The sequence below is a fragment of the Nycticebus coucang genome, chromosome 13 (assembly GCF_027406575.1).
Source record: "Nycticebus coucang isolate mNycCou1 chromosome 13, mNycCou1.pri, whole genome shotgun sequence".
Taxonomy (NCBI): Eukaryota; Metazoa; Chordata; class Mammalia; order Primates; family Lorisidae; genus Nycticebus; species Nycticebus coucang.
This window is the reverse complement of record NC_069792.1, coordinates 39,914,579-39,934,318: the sequence shown is the minus strand read 5'-3', so window position 1 is coordinate 39,934,318 and position 19,740 is coordinate 39,914,579. Positions and strand designations below refer to the sequence as shown.

The 19,740-nt window shown below is 38.9% G+C and overlaps 1 protein-coding gene across 1 annotated transcript in view; it reads right to left on the bottom strand.

Annotated features, from left to right (window-relative positions):
• Nucleotides 1-201: 201 nt before the first annotated feature.
• Nucleotides 202-19,740, bottom strand: part of LOC128563704 (serine/threonine-protein kinase Sgk3-like) — a 227,196-nt gene continuing 207,657 nt past the window's right edge. Inside the window, exons 23-26 of the mRNA XM_053559135.1 lie at nucleotides 14,200-14,295; nucleotides 11,953-12,108; nucleotides 7,947-8,036; nucleotides 202-679 (exon numbers count right to left, since the gene is read on the bottom strand). Of these exons, the coding sequence (XP_053415110.1) occupies nucleotides 509-679; nucleotides 7,947-8,036; nucleotides 11,953-12,108; nucleotides 14,200-14,295 (513 nt within the window). The 3' untranslated portion in view covers nucleotides 202-508. The remainder of the gene's footprint in view (nucleotides 680-7,946; nucleotides 8,037-11,952; nucleotides 12,109-14,199; nucleotides 14,296-19,740) is intronic.

Here is a 19,740-nt window from a genome sequence, read left to right as displayed (position 1 = left end):
TACATTTGAATCCTACCAAGATTGTGGGATTGTTGGATTGTTTCGGTGATTTATCCTGGAAAGAGATAAACAACCGCGTATTAATTGCATAGTTCTGATTTGATAACAAAAGTCATAGTAAAGAGTTCAAAAGTGTTAGTATATATTAACTTAAATCGACTGTTAAGAAGCAGTCGATCACGGGTAGATGTTAGTGTAAACTAAGAGGGAAAAAAACAGTCAATAGCACAATGTTTTCTTTAAAAACAGGTTAATGTTAAGAATAATAGCTTTTAAAATTTTTGTTCAAAAATAAGCTTAATAAACAAGAATACAAATTTTAATCAAAACATAGCTCTTTGAAATGCCCTATTTTCTTGCATATAGCAGAAAATACATTTTCCATAATTTTCAATATTACATGTAAAAATGAGGCACTAGTTATACATATTTGAATATATTCACAGAAATGAGTTTCAGTCCCATCCGTGGCTTGTATTTGCTCTATAGTTTCTGAATGGCAAACCATTCACAAAAATAAGTCTTCTGAAGGAGGTGCGTAAGAGAAACCAAGGAATGCGTCATCAGCCTCCAAAACACTGGCATTCACTACAGAATAGTCAGAAGACACACACACAGAACACGGAACTGTTCCTTCTGTAAATGCTGTGTCACAGTTCCTGATATCATCAGGTCCAGCCTGAAACATCAAAAGCATAATATTATTCAACCTAGCTTGTTTTTCATTAACTTAGTCCTTTAAAAACTCCTTTATGAATTTGTGTATTTACTACTAGCAAGTTTAGATGTCTTCCTAATTCATTTCTTTGGAACATTTCTCTGCTTTTCCTTTCCTGACTTTTATTTAGGTGAGGTGATCTGTCCTAACAGTTAAGGTTTTTATTGGGTGGAGGGAGGAGAAGAAGGATAAGGAAGGCTAGCAAAGTGCTTGCCTATGCTAATTGGAATCTCAAGCCCTGTCCCTGGTCCTCTTTTTTTCCTCTACCCATCACCACCTCAAAGCTCAGAAAAGGGTCTCAGGTACATTTTCAGGATGGGATTTTGTATTTGAGCTTCCACAAAATACCTGCCCATCTAGTTTCTCAATCCTTGATGGGTGAAGCCTTCTGATGAAGAAATAAAGAAGGTGATAAGTAAAACTGTGCAATGTGACTCAGTGTGCTATAGACAAGGTCGTGAAGTATTTCATAGGGCATCCTCAGCTCTGGACGGCTGTGGGGTCCAGGTACACAGGAAATGAAGCACAGTGGCGCTGTCTCAAAGGCAGTGGTTCTTAACCTTCCCTTACCAATCTGATGCAAGTTAACAGATTCTCCCTTTCCAATGTATTTATAGATTAACACTGGGCTACAAATTCAGGTGATTCACTTTTCAAGTGCATCCTTGAAGCTCTAGGTTATTTCTGCTCTATAGGGAAGGGAATCCCTAAAACGTGCAAATCATCGAGTATAACTGAGGTGAACAGGCAGGTATTCAGAACAGATGTAAGTTAAGGATAGTAGCTAGCCTGGTACACCTAAAACTGAGCAGAGACAAGACCAAGAAAACCCAGAATGCTACATCCTTTCATAGGAGAAAACATCCACACATGGCAAAGAATGCCAGAAATTATATGTGTGTATGTATATTTTTTCCCCTCAAATTCTTACATATAAGAAAAATCACAGGCTCTTGATTTGTGGCTGTATTATTTATTAGATATCATTCTTTATTTAAACTACCCTATCACAATGAGCTTATTTCTTCTTCTGTAGTAAGAACACTATCATCTACCTCTTAACCCAGTGGTTCTCAACCTTCCTAATGCCATGACCCCATTACAAAATGCTTCATACATCAAATAATTACTATAAAAACTGATAAAGGCACTTTTAATTTGAGGTTTGTTTTCTGGCAACCACTAATTTGAAATGTTAGTGAGCTCTCTCCTACCAAATAAGCAACTCTGTTTTCATAATTTTTAAAATCTAAGTTCATAGTAGACTTTTATATGTAGAAAGCAGAAATTCCTAAAGTAGGGACTGAGGCCATGGAACTGTAAACTATTAGCTATGCAGAATAATTAATATTTCAAAAAGGAAGCCAAAAACCCGAGGGAGCTGCACTGCAGAGGCTGCCAAGATGAAAGCAGTAATAAAGTCAGTTATTCTGAGGATTACAGTAGAGGCAAGGATCGCAACCCAGATGTGCCCAACACAGTGGAATATTAGGGGTGGCTTCCGGAGGAGATTTCTATAGTTTGGACTGGAATGAGTGTACATAGAAAGAGGATTTTAAAGGCACTTTATAAGGTCCTATCCAAACATGGATTACTATACAGGGACTTACTTTGTTTTGGTTGTTCTCAAAAGGCATATTGAGAAAAAAATTTTTAAGATATCACAAAGTGCTTGTTGGGACCAGGTGCAATGGCTCACATCTATAATCCTACCATTTTGGGAGCCTGAGGCAGAAGGTTGGCATGAGGGCAACAGGGAGACCTTCCCTCTAATAAAAATAAAAAGGCTTGCCTCATACCTATAATCTTAGCATCTTGAGAGGCCCGGGCCAGAAGATCACTTGAGGCCAGGAGATAAAGACAAGCCTGAGTAACATATGAAGTTCTTTTCTCCACAAAAATTAAAAACAAACTAACTGGCTCAACACCCATAATTCAGTGGTTAGGGTGCCAGGGCTGGTGGGTTTGAACTTGGCCCAGGCCTGCTAAACAACAATGACAACTGCAACAAAAAAATAGCCAAGCATTGTGGTGGGCGCCTCTAGTCCCAGCTACTTGGGAGGCTGAGGCAAGAGAATCATTTAAACCTAAGAGTTTGAGGTTGCTGTGAGCTGTGACGCCATAGCACTCTATGGAGGCCGACATAGTAAGACTCTGTCTCAAAAAAAAAAAAAAAATTAACTGGGAGTGAGTGGTACATCCTGTAGTCCCAGATAGTTGGGGGGCTGAGACAGAAGAGTGCTATAGACCAGGAGTTTTGAGGTTGCCCTGAGCTGTGATGACACCACTGTTCTCTAGCCTGGGCAACAAAGTGAGACTCTGCCTCAAAACTAAATGAATACATACATACATACAACTTGTTGATGAGTTTTATAGCAAAAAGAGTTTGCAATATAGTACTATACCCACATATACCCAATATAGTACTATACCCACATATAGCCAATATAGTACTATACCCACATTGTTTGTGTTAGGCAATTTTAAGACCCCTGCTATTAGCCCCTCTCTTTTATAGTTACTATCAACTGCTGAGAGAATAAAATTAAACCACCATTGCTAGAAGGATGAATTAAATATTTAGAAGTATAAATTCAATTCTGTGGATTAACAAAAAGAATTCATAATGCATGTTACCTACTGTTAACAGGGAAATAAACTGATTATACTCCTCTTATAATAAGAGTGCTTAGGAATATATAATTGAAGTAAATACTTTATGCAATATATTGGATTTTGGAAGAACTTTTAACTGCTAGAAACACTCTTCATAAAAATGTTGAAACTTAGCATGGTCAATAAGCCTACTCTCCCCTTTTGTAGTAACTAATTCTATATAAAATATAGAACACCAATCTGACCAAAAATTCAATGAATGCATTTTAGTCACAGGATGAGTAAGCATCAAAGACAATCTCTATCAGCTGCTTTTCCTGCACAAATGTAATCATAAGTCATCATGAGGCATCTGGTTTCTGGCCTTACTTTACGTATTTCAGTTCAACCAAAATATTAAATGCCAAATACATGCTCACAATAGAGTTTTTAAACTCTTTATCTCTTCCTAGTTTTACCTTTTTAACTCTGAAGACAGAGTCTATGTCCTATGCATATGTATTTTCTAACTAAGTTACCAATAAATATTTAACTGACACATTCCCAAATGGAGGGAAGAGGAGAAGAGAACTAATATTGATTGAATACCTACTATGTGCAATGGACTCACAGGTGCTTTACGAATGTTACCTAAATTAAACCTCATAACCAGTGTTTTTTTTTTTTTTTGCAGTTTTTGGCTGTGACTGGGTTTGAACCTACCACTTCTGGTATATGGGGCCGGCACTCTACTCCTTTGAGCCACAGGTGCCACCCCAAAGGCATTGTTTTTTTAAAAGCCACAAAAAGGGCAGTGACTGTAGCTCAGTAGGTAAGGCACTGGCCATATACACTGAGGCTGGCGAGTTTGACCTGGCCCCGGCCAGCTAAAATAACAATGACAACTGCAACAAAAAAATAGCCAGGCGTTGTGGTGGGCACCTGTAGTCCCAGCTACTTCGGAGGCTGAGGCAAGAGAATTGCTTGAGCCCAAGAGTGGGAGGTTGCTGTGAACTGTGATGCCATGGCACTCTACCCAGGGCCACAGCTTGAGACTCTGCTCAAAGAAAAAACAACAACAAAGCCACAAAAAACACCACCAAAAACAAACAAACAAACAAAAAAACAACTTGGAGTGGCTTAATGTCTAAATAATCATAGATGACCAAGGATCCAAAGTTTGAGGTATGGGACTCTCAAGTCAACGCTGTTTTCATTTCCAGTGAAATGTTGCTTAAGAGGACTCCCCTAGCTCTCTACTGCTTGGTGATGTACTTGAGGATAACTAAACTCAACTAAGACTGTCAGTCTGAAGAGAAAAAAACAACAGTTCTTAAAAGTCCTAGGTTCCACAAAAAAAGAGCAACAATCCCATCTATCACAGAAACATGAACAGAACCTTCTCTGAGGAAGACAGGGGAATGGCTAACAAACACATGAAAAAATGTTCACCATCCCTAATCATCAGAGAAATGCAAATCAAAACCACCTTGAGATATCACCTGACCCCAGTAGGATTAGCCCACATCATGAAGTCCCAAAGTTACAGACATTGGCACAGCTGTGGAGAAAAGGGAACACTTATTCACTGCTGGTGGGACTGCGAACTAATAAAGCCTCTTTGGAACAAAATATGAAGAATCTTCAAAGAACTCAAATTAGACCTCCCATTTGACCCCACAATCCCATTTCTAGGCACCTACACAGAGGAAAAAAAAATCATTTTATCATAAAGACATTTGCACTAGGTTGTTTATCGCAGCTGAATTTACAATCACCAAGAAGTGGAAATAACCTTAACATCCATTAACTCAGGAATAGATTAACAAACTGTGGTATATGTATACCATGGAATACTCTTCAGCCATAATAAAAGATGTGACTTTGCATCTTTTGTATTAACCTGTGGATGGAGTTGAAACACATTCTTTCTAGTGAAGTATCACAATAATGGAAAAGGTACAAAATGTCACACCTATTAATGCCAAGCTATGAGCTATGATCAGAAACTAACCTTTAACAAAGCCTGAGTAGACTAAATAAAACTTTCCTAAAGAGATTCCCTTTTCTGTTCTAATATAGTAAAAAACATTTCCCTAAGTTTTACACCAACACCAAAAAATGTTAAATAAAAGAAAAAAAAAGTGGGGCACGGTGGTGACTCACGCCTGTAATCCTAGTACTCTGGGAGGCTGAGGCAGGTGGATTGCTTGAGTTCAGGAGTTAGAGACCAGCCTGAGCAAGAATGAGACCCTGTCTCTACAAAATACTGAAAAACTAGCCAGATGTTGCGACAGGCACCAACAGTTGCAGCTGCTGGGAAGGCTGAGGAAGGAGAATCTCTTAAGCCCAAGAGTTTGAGGTTTCTGTGAGCTATGATGTCCTAGCACTCTACCCAGGGGGACAGAGTGAGACTCTTTCACAAAACCAACCTTAGGGGTGGTGCCTGTGGCTCAGTGGGTAGGGCGCCGGCCCCATATGCCAAGGGTGGTAGGTTCCAACCCAGCCCTGGCCAAACTGGAACAACAAAAAAACAAAAACAAAACCTTAGTTTATATCTCTTCCAGTCTTTACCCTATTTTACTGTTATAATCATAAGTCACAAAAATTGTAATTATCATGTTCATCAAGAAGATTTTCTAAATGTTTGCTCATTTTTATTCTAATTTACTCAATAAGAAAAGGAAAGCACAGAAAGAATGACAACTTTGGAATCATGCACAGATTTAAAATCATGGCTTTGCTACTTTTCATTCAGCTATGAGACATCTCTGACTTTCTATTTCCTCATTTATAAAATATGTATAATAATATAGTAATAGCAGTAAGCTTATAGCTTGAGGAGTAAGTTATATGCTTTTTTTTTTTTTTTTTTTGTTTTTTTAAGACAGTGTTTCACTATGTCACCCTCAGTAGAGTGCGATTGCATAACAGCTCACAGCAACTTCAAACTCTTTGGCATAAGCGATTCTCTTGCCTCAGCCTCTCGAGTAGCTGGGACTACAGGCGCCTGCCACAATGCCCAGCTATTTTTTTTGTTGTTGTTACAGTTATTTAGCTGGCCCGGGCAGGGTATGAATCCGCCACCTTCAGTGTATGTGGCTGGAGTTATAACCACTCTACTACGGGTGCCGAGCTGGAATAAGTTATATGTTTTAACACATACAGAGTGTACATGGTATACACGGGAAGCTATCAATAGTTAGTAACGTCATCATAGGCCTACTGACACGTATTTATATATTTTTATTTGTATGTATATGTATATAAAAATATAAAAACCAATTCTATTATTATATATTTGCTAGCTATATTTCCAAAATTTCCTAACACTGTTCTGTCCGGGGATGTCTGATTTGTGGCCTGCATGCTGATTTTGTGAGGACTGCTTTTGCTTATTTGTGGTGTCAGACATCATGAAAAGTATGTACAGACTTTTTTTTGTAATCAGCTTTTGTTGGTGTTTGTGTATTTAATGTGTGGCCCAAAACAACTCCTATTCTTCCAATGTGTGGGTGGAGAAAAAAAATTTTTGGACACTCCTGCAACCATGTCTTTGATACAGCTATTTGCTTTAAAAAATTATCTTTAGGTAAAATGTTTCTATCACAGGGTTTAAAAAGTCTAGCTAAAATGAACACTTTTATTATATTCTCTTACTGTTTTCAAAAAAGGATGTAACAATTTACATTACCATTATGGTTTGTTTGTACCAGGTTTTTATCACTCTAGTAGAAAACCATGAATTAGTGTTGTTTATTGACTTAGTACAGATAAAAGTGATACCAAATAGTTACTTTATTTTTTTTTTTTGAAACATCTCACTTTTACACCCTTGGTAGAGTGCCATGACATCACAGCTCACAGCAACCTCCAAATTGTGGGCGTAGGCAATTCTCTTGTTTCAGCCTCCAGAGTAGCTGGGACTACAAGCGCTCACCATAACGCCTGGCTACTTTTTGTTGAAGTTTGGCCAGGGCCAGGTTCGAACCCACCACCCTCGGTATATGGGGCTGGTGCCCTACCAACTGAGCCACAGATGCCGTCCTGTAAATAGTTACTTTAATTTGCATCTTCTTTTCCTTGCTGAATTCGTCCCTTTCTTATATATGCTCCAAAAAAACACTTGACAATTATTATTATTACTTTTTGAGACAGAGCCTCAAGCTGTCGCCCTGGGTAGAGTGCCATGGTGTCACAGCTCACAGCAACCTCAAATTCCTGGGCTTAAGTGATTCTCTGGCCTTAGCCTCCCAAGTAGCTGGGACTACAGGCGCCCACCACAATGCCTGGCTATTTTTTAGTTGCAGTGGTCATTGTTTGGCAGGCCTGGGCTGGATTCGAACCCACCAGCTCTGGTGCATGTGGTTGGCACCTTAGCCGCTTGAGCTACAGGCACCACCCCACTTGACAATTATACTGGAAGATACTTTCATCAACTTAATCTAATTATAATCTGACTGGTCATCTTCAAGTTATCAGATATACTTGACAACCTGAAAGACATATTTCACAGATACTTAGGTAATGATTCCATTTATAGAGATTAGATTTTGAGATCTATTTCCAGAATTAGAGTAAACTACAGTTCTATGTTTCACTATTTTAGTAAAAGAAAGATTTGGATACTTACCACATTAGGATTAAATGGTGGTGGAATCTTCTTTTGTACAAGGTCAGTCCAGCTCAGTGATTCAAAAAAAGGATGACTCTGAATTTCAAGCTAGAATATTAAAAAAGATACATTTTTTTTTTCACTAATGCTGATGAACATATTAAGTATTCAGTAAAGAATTTTATGAATTCTTTCCATATTGGGCCCTAATAATTCTTTTTAGGCACATATTTGTTACTTATGCAGCAAAACGATGTAATTTGTATGGCAAAGTGGTAGAAAGACCACCAAGACAGACCTGAAGGAAAGTTACTCAGAATGACCTACTTGAAGTTTTAGCCTCTTCACAGTCACAGTTTCCTCAGAGCTCAAATGGGGTTAACATATCTGTCCTAAATACTTCACAGATTGTTTTAAGCATCAGGGTAAAGTGTGAAAATAACAGCAGCTATATAAAACAGCCAACTCAAAATACAAAAAGAAAAGTGCAATGAATAGAATGAAGCACTAACAAAGAATTATTATTACCAGAGTAGGAGAGGTAAAGAAGTGGGGCAGAGAAATTTTCTACAGTGGGGCAGAGGTAAAATTAGGACCATGAGCTCCACTACCAAAAAAAATATGCCACTCTGGGTTGGTACTATTGAAAATTGGTGCAATAGTGATTCTAGCTTTTTTTCCTGCAAGAGGTCCCAGGAGTGTAGAAAGTAGGATCTAACCTTATTTGTTGGCTTAAAAAAGACTTCTTAGATTAAGTGATATCTCACCACAAGTCTGAAAGATGAGTAAGAATAAGCCAGATAAAAGAATAAGGGAAAAATTTTCCAGGCAGAATAGAAAGATCCTGAGGTGGCAAAAAGGTTGGTTTGGTCAAGAAAATTAAGTGTCTGATATGGCTGAAGCCCAGAAGAATAGGACTGTCACATAAGCTCTGAAGCTCAAAAGCTAAATTGGCTAATATCATATCAGGTCTACATGAAGAAATTTTATTTTTTTTCAGACAGAATTTTGTCACCCTTGGTAGAGTGCCATAGTGTCCCAAATCACAGTAACCTCAAACTCTTGGGCTCAAGGGATCCTTTTGCCTCAGCCTCCTGAGTAGCTGGGACTAAAGTAGTCCACCAAAAGGCCCGGCTATTTTTTAGAGATGAGGTCTCACTGTTGTTCAGGCTGGTCTTGAACTTGTGAGCTCAAGCAATCCGCCTGCCTCAGCTTCCCAGATTGCTAGGATTACAGGTGTGAGCCACTGTGCCAGACAAAGAATTTTTTTGTTTTCTTTTTTTTGAGATGGGGTCCCACTCTGTCACCCTGGATAGAGTGCAGTGGCGTCATAGCTTACTCACAGCAACCTCAAACTCTTGTGCTCAAGCGATCCTCTTCTCTCAGCCTCCCAAGTAGCTGGGACTATAGGCGCCCACCACAATGCCCAGCTAGTTTTTCTATTGTTAGTAGAGATGGGGTCTTATTCTTGCTCAGGCTGGTCTCAAACTCCTGAGCTCAAGCAATACACCTGCTTCAGCCTCCCAAAGTGCTAGGATTACATGTGTGAACCACCACACCTGGCTATGTTAAGAGTTTTGGATTTTATTCTAGGGTTATAGAAAGCCATTAAGAAGTTTTAGTCTTCTAAATGTCACAACTGTTTTTCTTTACAGACTACTCTGGCTATAGGGGGAAATAGATTGGAGAATCAAGCCCAGGTAAAGGACAAATAGCTATTGTGTGGCCAAACTGAAGACAACAAATGGCAGGAAAAGATAGTAGCAGCAGGGCTAGGAAGAAATGTGGAGATATGGGAAAGATTTAGGAAGCAAATGCAACAGGATCCAGCCATTTGTTGAGCATGGAAGTGTGACAAAGAGAGGAGTCAAGGATGCCCCTCGTATTTCTGATCTGAATTACCATATGGACAGTGATGTCCTTTAACATGAAAGGAAGCAGGCTCAGCACCCATAGCTCAGTGGGTTAGGGCACTGGCCACATACACCAGGGCTGGCAGGTTCAAACCCAGCTGGGGCCTGCTTAAACAACAACTACAACAACAACAACAACAAAAAAAAAACAGCCGGGTGTTGTGGTGGGTGCCTGTAGTCCCAGCTACTTGGGAGGCTGAGGCAAGAGAATTGCTTAAGCCCAAGAGTTAGAGTTTGCTGTGAGCTGTGATGCCACAGCACTCTACCAAGGGCAACAAAGTAAGACTCTGTCTCAAACAAACAAAAGAAAACAAAACTACAAGGAAGCACAGGAGGACACTACCTCAATTTTGAACATGTCATGTTTAAGGTACTCTCAAGAAATCCAAGTGGTGGTGCTGGGCAGGCAAATTTTGTGTAAGTGCAAAAGAGAGCTCTGGACTCATGATATAACTGTGTGAGACAAAGACAGATAGATAACCACAATCAGGAGACCAGATGAGACTGTCTAGGAAGACAGCTTAGAAGAAAAGAGGGTTTAGGACAACAAGGAACTGCTACACTAATAGGTTGAAGAAGAGGAGCTTATACAAGAGATAGCGAAAGTGGGCCCAAAATACAGAAAAGCATGAGATGAGATGTATGCTTTTGTAGAAAACCAGGAAATGCTGGTTTGCATTTAAATGCTGCTGAGAGTGTGAGCAGAGGAACAGATGTAGTTAGCAACTCTACTGGCTATTCTGGAATAGACTGAAAAATGAGAGCATGGTAAAGAAGTAGTGAATCCAGAAAATGTTCAGTAAGTTTGGCTAAGAGGGGAAGCAGAGCAGTGTCTTGCAGGATGGTAGACTTGAAGGTTTTTTTCGTGTTTTATGAAGCAATACATTTGATAAAGTTTAATTATTGATTGAAAAGAATCAGAACAAAAGGGAGCAGTTATCTGAGCAGCAAAAAATGGCATGATGTGGGTTCCTTGCAAGGGGACAGGATTCAGCGAACATGCAGAAACAGACCTTTTCGACTAAAGTAGGAAGAAGAAAATGACAGGTCTCTGCAGGTGTAAATAGGACTTCAAATTTGTTAGCAGGTGGCTGGGTTAGTTCTGCTCTGATGGTTCTATTTTCCATGTGAAATGGAAGGCAAGATAATCTGCTAAACGTGTAGAAGAGGCATAAAAGGAATCTAGAAGTCTGGAGAGAAGGCATGATATAGTAGAGAGAGTAGGGGAGGAAGCTAACTACAGAAACATAGGAGCATTACCAGACAGTGCTAGAGCACAGAGGAGGTTCATGACTATAATGCCACAGGGCTTTGAAACTGCCCAGCTATGTTATTTCATTCCGCACTGTCCAGCAGCCTAGGAGATGACAGCTGGATTCATCCACGATTGCAATTTCTGCCAGTGTTTTCAATAAAAGGACCAATAAAAGGACAAGGAAGTGTGAAATATTAGCAAGACTGACTGAAACAATAGATAGAAAATTGTTGAGAGAGATACCAGCTGGAGTGGGTAGTGCCACCAATTAAAAAAAAAAAAAAGGTCATTTGATGTTAGTTCAAGGCAAAAGGCATTGAACCTTTTGAACCATTGAACCTCCTGCCTCAGGCAGATAGGAGGCGCCTTAAATTCTTGTTAAAGAAAATGATTTAAAAGGTTAGGTAGCTCCCAAACCCCCCAAAAAGCTTACTTTGTTATTATTTTATGGTAATGCTAATGTTATTTAGCAATAAAGACACACACAAAAAAACCAAAAACCCATACTTTAGGTAGTTAAAAACATAACACCACATAGCATTTTTTGAAAGAAGGGAGGAGGAGAACTTCAAATAAAAAATAAAATTAAATAATAGGGTATGACAGCTGGATGTGGAGGATGAGGAGAGGATCAAATTGTAAGGATCAAATGAAAGAATGCAAGTAAGCATGTTTTAAATACTGTATAGTTTTATATAAACACGGGTAAAAAACTGTGGAGATAAGTATGCTTTTATCCCATGGTGCTATTCTCCAATAGTTATGTTCATTCCATTAATACTACATAAAATAAAGAGGTATCTCCAAATTTTAAATAAGCTTAAATAAAGCTGGAACTGGGAAACATGTTACATAAAAAATCTTCTTTGGCACCGAGTCCATTTTGCCTCTCTTTTTCTAGGAGATCCTCCACAATGGACCAGGCTGTGAGGCTCACCCCTGGCCTCAAATTTAGGGATTTGTGAAGGATGTTGTCATACATTTCAGCAACATCTCGGCAATAGAAAGGAGGCTGAAAAAATAAAAAGTAAAATAAACTTAGAGGTAATTGAATTATGCCAAAATGGGGTTATAATAGTTGGATTTGGCTTTGATCTGAAGGGAGGACTGTCCAGAGGTGGACATTTGCAGAAATGCCTGGGCCTTTAGAATTGTGTAGAGATCTGCAGTGTGCAGATCTGCATCTCCCAATGCGAGGAGATTCTAAAACCCAGCACATCACCAAGCTTATGGCTAATTCGTTCAATAGCATCCTGTAGACCTGTTTTAGAGAAAACCACCAACCTCGTTATAGGCAAATGATAGAACCACTGGAAACAGAGATTCAAGATAGATTAAATAATCTGAGACTTGGGAATAAACTCACTAAAACAAAAAGATTTCCAGTAGAGATAGAGAGCTGAATGCTCCTGCCTAAGTATTTATGATAGTGACAGCTTTATAGATGTATGTCACAGGATAAAAATGTAGTATCAGAGACTAAAGACCTGGGGCATACCTTCAACATGACCATTAGCCGGTTAACCATCGAATTAAAAAGTTTAAAGTAAAAATAAGTTTTAAAGTTAAGAGAGTTTTATAGGTTTATCAACTTTCTTTTTTTTTATAGAAAAGAAAAAACTTTTGTATTTTATAATATAACTATTTTTAAAGCATCAATAAAAGTCTTATTATTTTTTTATTTTATTAAATCATAGCTGTGCACATTGATATGATCATGGGGCATCATTCATTAGCTTTATAGACCGTTTACCAAGTTTTACATATACCCGTGTAAGATGCACTGCTTTAAGTATGTTTTAAATGTTCTCTTTCGAATCAAGTGCATTTTATATACAATGATATTTCATATTTTCTCTAAAGAAATTCAAAGGATTCTGAAATATCAAGATGGTAAATAACTGTGCTTGAAGAAAGCAAGATGTAAAATTGTTTTCTTCATGTGCTGAATTTTACTGAAATCTCCACAATTTTCAGGAAAAAGCAAACTACACACTCTAACTCAGGTCTCAGGTGGTGGTAGCAGCTTTAGGGATTAGCACGTAGTTGCCAGCATGAGGCTGCTGAATACTTCCAGAACCACAATGGAAGTCTGGAAACTACTCCAAATATTTCCAAAAGCCTGAAGGAAACCATATATTTACTCTAAAAAGCTATGTAAGCTAACTGTATAAGATGCATAAATCGAAAAAAAGATGCATAAATCGTTGGCTCTGGGTTGGAACAATATTAACTCAATGTAGTAAAACAACCTTACTCATGTTTATCTGAGCTCTGGCTGGCCTTATGTGTCTTGAACTAATAAAAACCGGGGAAACTGACAACATACTAAACATCACCTTTTTTGAATAAAATATTTAGGACATGGTGTTTTCAGGAAAGAAAATACAAGGTACTCTCCAGTGGTAAAAAAAAAAGCCTATAAAAATAAAGTAAAGGACAAAAGTGAAAAGACATTATCTTCTGAAATGATGTGTGTTGTTGTTTTCTTTTTAAGACAAGAGGGTTTTGCTCTGTTGTCCCAGCTAGAGTGCAGTGGCCTCATCATAACTCACTGCAACCTCAAACTTCTAAGTTCTTGCCTCATCTGGGACTACAGGCAGCCACCACAGCTGGATAATTTTTCTATTTCCTGTAGAGACGGGGTCTTGCTCTGGCTCAGGCTGGTCTGGAACTCCTCACTTCAACCCATTCTTCCACCTCAGCCACCCAGAGTGCTAGGCATGAGCCACAACACCTGGCCTGTATCCTAATAAATACCAAAGTCTTTTCCTTACCATCTTTTTGAAATTAGAATAATGTTAGGGTAAACCGAATAAACGTAGGTAATTTTAATATTGCAACTAGGCGTCTAGTTCTAAAAATGCTAGTGGGATGTGAATACTTGAATGATTAGCATGACAGAGAAATAATCATATTAATTCAAAAAATTCCTAACAGAATGAAAAGTTTTTCTTTCTCTACATATTCCTAATATGGTTTTGGATTGATTTAACCAGGCTATTACTATTCAGTTAGTATTGTCTAAGTGTCCATCAGATTATTAAGGAAGAGAGGAGAGAACCGAATCAATGATAATCAATAAAAGTATAGAAATACATACCAATCCATACAGCATTTCATACAGAACAGCACCAAGGCACCACCAATCTACAGTATTATCGTAAGGCTGTTTTCTGATTACTTCAGGGGCAAGGTACTGTAGAAAAGAATGAAATATTAGAGGAACTCAACATAAAATTTAAAAATAATTGAGAAATTTAGCAAATTGTAGGTGTTATTATCACACTTAAAACATATTATCTAGAAAAGGGTTTGGATCTTGTATATTCTCCAGTGGTTCATAGGCAGTACCAACTGGGACACTTCAAAATACATGGATTAGTGCACTTCTCAGAAACTGTGAAACAGTTGAGACAAATATTAATACAAATATTAAAAGGACAGCAAATGTAGAATCTATAATACTGCATAGGTAAAGTAGGTATCTGGGGGAAAGTCTTTCATAAGATTAATTTTTTTTTTTTTTTTTTTTTGAGACAGAGTCTCAAGCTGTCACCCTGGATAGAGTGCTGTGGCATCCCAGCTCATCCCAGCTCACAGCTATCTCAAACTCTTGGGCTTAAGCGATTTTCTTATCTCAGCCTCCCAAGTAGTTGGGACTACATATGCCTGCCACAATACCTGGCTATTTTTATTGTTGCTGTTGTTGCAGTTGTCATTGTTGTTTAGCTGGCCCGGGGCCGGATTCAAACCTTCCCGCCTCGGTACTTGTGGCTGGTGCTGTAACCACTATGCTATGGGCGCCAAGCCAAGATAAATTTATGTGAGAAGTTCATTATTCATAATGTTTTCCCTTGGAAAAAAAATTCATGTAGCAATTATAATACAGGTTTTTTCTTTACAGTGAAAAGAGAAAAAGAATGAATTATATACTTCTCTAACATATTATTTAGAAAAGTGTGAATTGTTAGATGGCTATTTACATTTTAATTTGTAAAAAATGTAATCACAATTTCACAAATACAATAAAATGTTGAACTTGAATTTTAAATTCGAAAATATATTATCCCTTCCCATGTGATATACATGTAAGGAAATAGTTTCCTCATAACCTTTTTTGTGATCCAAAGAAATGGGAACATATATAAAAAGAATATAATAATTTCTGGTCACATTTATATTCAGATGACCAAAAATACTTATGGTTTCCTTTCTAAAACCTGCAGGAATTAAGAAAGGTTTTGAGGCCAGGTATAGTGGCTCAGGTGGGCCTTATGTGTCTGAGGTGGCCTATGTGCCTGTGATCCTACCACTCTAGGAGGCTGAGGTGGGAGGACTGGTTGAGGCCAGGAGTTTGAGACCATCCTGAGCAAGGGCAAGACCCTGTCTTTACGTGTAGTGGTGCATAACTATAGTCCCAGCTACTCAGGAGGCTGAGACAGGAGGAACACTTGAGCCCAGAAATTCAAGGTTACAATGAGCTATGATGATGCCACCATTGCACTCTAGCTGAGAAGACAGCAAGCCCCTAACTTGGTGGGGGGGGGAAGAATCAACTTAAATGCCCGTGAATTGATGAGTGGATAAAGAAAATGGGATATACATGTGACACACACACATACATACACCATGAAGTACAACTGACTGGTAAGAAAGAATGAAATAATGTCTTTTGCAGAAACTTGGATGGAAATAGAGGCCATTATCCTAAGTATCTCAGGAGTAGAAAAATAAATGCTGCATGTTCTCACTTATAAGTGGGAGATAAACTGTAGCTCACAAGGACATAGAGTGGCATAATACTATGGTCCCCAGACCCTGGGCTGCATACCAGTACTTGCTGGTCTATGGTCTGTTAGGAACTGGGCCGTATAGCATTGGTGCCTGAGCTCCACCTTCTGCCTGCCCCATGCCCTCCCCTCTTAAGTGGAAACACTGTCTTCCATGAAACTTGGCCCTGGTGGCAAAAAGGTTGGGGACCTCAAGTATAATGAACACTTGAGACTCAAAAAAGGAGAAAGGTGGGAGGGGGTGAGGGATAAAAAATTACCCATGGGGTGATAGAGAGCAAGATGGCAGCCAAGTAACAGCTTCCCTACCATCTGGGCACCATGAGTCTGGGGAGATAAGACTCCAGGCATCTCTGGCTGGTGGGATCTGCCTATAATCAGATATAATACTTTGAGGATACAGGGAGTCAGCAAGAGACTTCTGGACCCCAAAAGGAGGACAAAAACAGTGGAAAACCAGCAAGTGGTCACGTTTATTCGATGGGTCTAATCTCACCGGCAGCTCTAAGTACAGTAGCAGCGAGACTGCAAACTGGAAAGGCCTTACCTGTGAACTGTTTTGGTGTTTTTGGACATGACACTCAGTTGAACTGCCTTGGGGAGAGCTTGAGCAGGAGTGCAGAGAATTATGGGCATTGTCTATGGCCCCAGACTGAGCGGCTGAGCCAGACGGTGCTAATAGTGTTTGGCTGTGGGCCGCAGGGAGGTATTGTGAGAGAAGTGCCCTGGCAAGCTCCGCCCTCAGGGTCGCAGAGCAAGGATCGGGTGGGAGCTAGTAACCTATTGACTGAGCAGCCTAAAAGCGGGGACTAAGCCCGCTTACAGCCTTAACCCTCAGGGGCAGAGTGAGACTGGTTTTGGCACACTGGTAAGTGGATAGCCACTTCAGCAGTGATCCCAGCGACAAGCCCTTTCCTGGAAAAGCTTCTGTTTAGCAAGTTTAGAAGTTTAAAGTGCCTCTTCAGAGGGCTGAAGAGAGATTAAGGGGGGGTTGACAAATCAGCAGAGGCCTCCAGTTGTATCAGCATTGTAATTAACATCTCATACCCTAGAAGACCACCTGTTGCCCAGACAATATACAACAAGATATATATACTGCTTTTTTTGTTGTTGTTGTTGCTGTTTTTTTGTTTTTCCTTTATTTTGATGTTGTTGTCATTCATTTTAATTTGAACCGTTTCTGTAGACATTTTTTCTTTTTTCTTTCTTTTCATTCTCCATCTTTCTAGTGTAAATACAATTTCCTATTGCTGCCTTTTTCAATAACCAGAACTTCATTTTTGCTCGTGTTTCTACCTCTATTATTTGGTTTTTCACCCAATTTTATCCCGTAAAGTTTTCTGTTTGCTTGTTTTGGTTTGATTTATAGCATTTTTGTCTTTCCTCTCTACTTGATAGAGGTGGGGTACTATGTCTGATCAGGTTAGCAAAGAGCTGCTGACCTCAAGGGAACCCAACCCCCAGAGGTTGGGTTTTTTTTTTAAGTCTGTGTCAAAGTATCCTACTGAACACCTATATTGCACTGTCTCCCTCTTTCTGTGCCTCTCTTCTTTTTGTCAATATTCCCTTTTATCCAAACCCTCTCCTTTCTCTATTTTCTTTTTGTTCTTTCTTTCTTCTTTTATCCCTTCTTGCTCTTCAACCTTCTCATTCTTCTGGTCCTGTACCAAAAGGACTCATCAAAACGTTAGTCCACAGGCACGGGAACTTAAAGAGCAAGAGGAAGTGAAAGGAAAATTAGGGCAAGGAAACAGATAAAAGAAATCACTCATGAGGAAGAATCAGCAGAAAACTCCTGGCAACATGAAGAACGAGTCCAGAAGAACCCCTCCAAGGGACCATGAGGTAGCTACTGGAGGATTCCACCTATAAAGAAATGTTAGGAATGACAGAAAGGGAATTTAGAAAACACATGATGAAAACAATGAAGGAAATGATGGAAACAATGTAGGAAACTCCTAATAAAGTGTAAAATAACAAAAAGGAAATTCAAAAAAGGAATCAAATGAGAGATGAATGCTATGAAGAATATAGAAAGGATATAGCGGAGCTGAAGGAACTGAAGCAGTCAATTAGAAAACTTAAAGATGCAATGCAAAGTATCAACAACAGGTTAGACCATACAGAAGACAGAATTTCAGAGGCAGAGGAAAAAGTTCTTGAGATAACTCAGAGAGTAAAAGAGGCAGAAAAGATGAGAGAGAAAGCAGAACGTTCACTGTCAGAATTATGGGACTTCATGAAGCATTCCAACATACAAGTTATAGGAATCCCAGAAGGGGAAGAAGAATGCCCCAGAGGAATGGAAGCCATACTAGAGAATGTTATAAAAGAAAATTTCCCAAATATCACCAAAGATTCGGACACACTGCTTTCAGTGCGATATCAGACCCCAGGTCGCCTCAACTCTAACCGACCTTCTCCAAGACACATACATTGATGAACCTGTATAAAGTCAAGACAAAAGAAAAGATTCTGCAAGCTGTCAGGAAAAAGCGCCAGTTGATCTATAGGGGCAAATCCATCAGAGTGACTGCAGACTTCTATAATGAAACTTTCCAAGCAATAAGTCAATGGTCATCTACCTTTAATCTACTTAAACAGAACAATTTCCAGCCCAGAATTTTGTACCCTGCTAAGCTAAGCTTTAAAATTGATGGAGAAATCAAATCATTTACGGATATACAAACATTGAGGAAATTCGCCACAACAAGACCAGCTCTACAGAAAATACTTCAACCTGTTCTACTCACTGACCATCACAATGGATCAGCAGCTAAGTAAGAACTCAGAAATTAAAGGACAGAACCTAACCTCCTCACTGATGCAAAAGATAAAAATAAGCAATGGACTCTCACAAAATAAGATGAATAGAATACTACCACACTTATCAATTATCTCAATAAATGTGAATGGCTTGAATTCCCCACTGAAGAGACACAGATTGGCTGACTGGATTAAAAAACACAAGCCATCCATTTGCTGTTGTCTGCAAGAAACACACCTGGCTTCAAAAGACAAATTAAAACTCTCAGTCAAGGGTTGGAAGACAATTTTTCAGGCAAATGGAATTCAGAAGAAAAGAATTACAATCTTATTTTCAGATACATGTGGATTTAAAGCAAATAAAGTCAAAAAAGACAAAGATGGTCACTTTATATTGGTCAAGGGAAAAATACAACAAGAAGACGTTTCAATTCTAAATATTTATGCACCTAATTTAAATGCTCCCAGATTCTTGAAACAGACCTTACTCAGTCTGAGCAATATGATATCCGATAATACCATAATAACAGGGGACTTTAACACTCCCCTTACAGAGCTGGACAGATAATCTAAACAGAAATTAAACACAGATATAAGAGATTTAAATGAGACCCTAGAACAACTGTGCTTGATAGACACTCCATCCCCAAAATAAAGAATATACATTCTTCTCATCACCCCATGGAACGTTCTTCAAAATTGATCATATTCTGGGACACAAAACAATTATCAACAGAATAAAAAGAATTGAAATTTTAACTTGTATCTTCTCAGACCATAAGGCACTAAAGGTGCAACTCACCTCTAAGAAAAATGTTCGACCCCACACAACCTCATGGAAATTAAACAACCTTCTGTTGAATAACAGATGGGTGCAGGAAGAAATAAAACAGGAAATCATTAACTTCCTTGAGCATAACAACAATGAAAACACAAGCTACCAAAACCTGTGGGATACTGCAAAAGCAGTTTTGAGAGGAAATATTATTGCTTTTTTTTTTTTTTTTTTTTTTGGTAGAGACAGAGTCTCACTTTATGGCCCTTGGTAGAGTGCCGTGGCCTCACACAGCTCACAGCAACCTCCA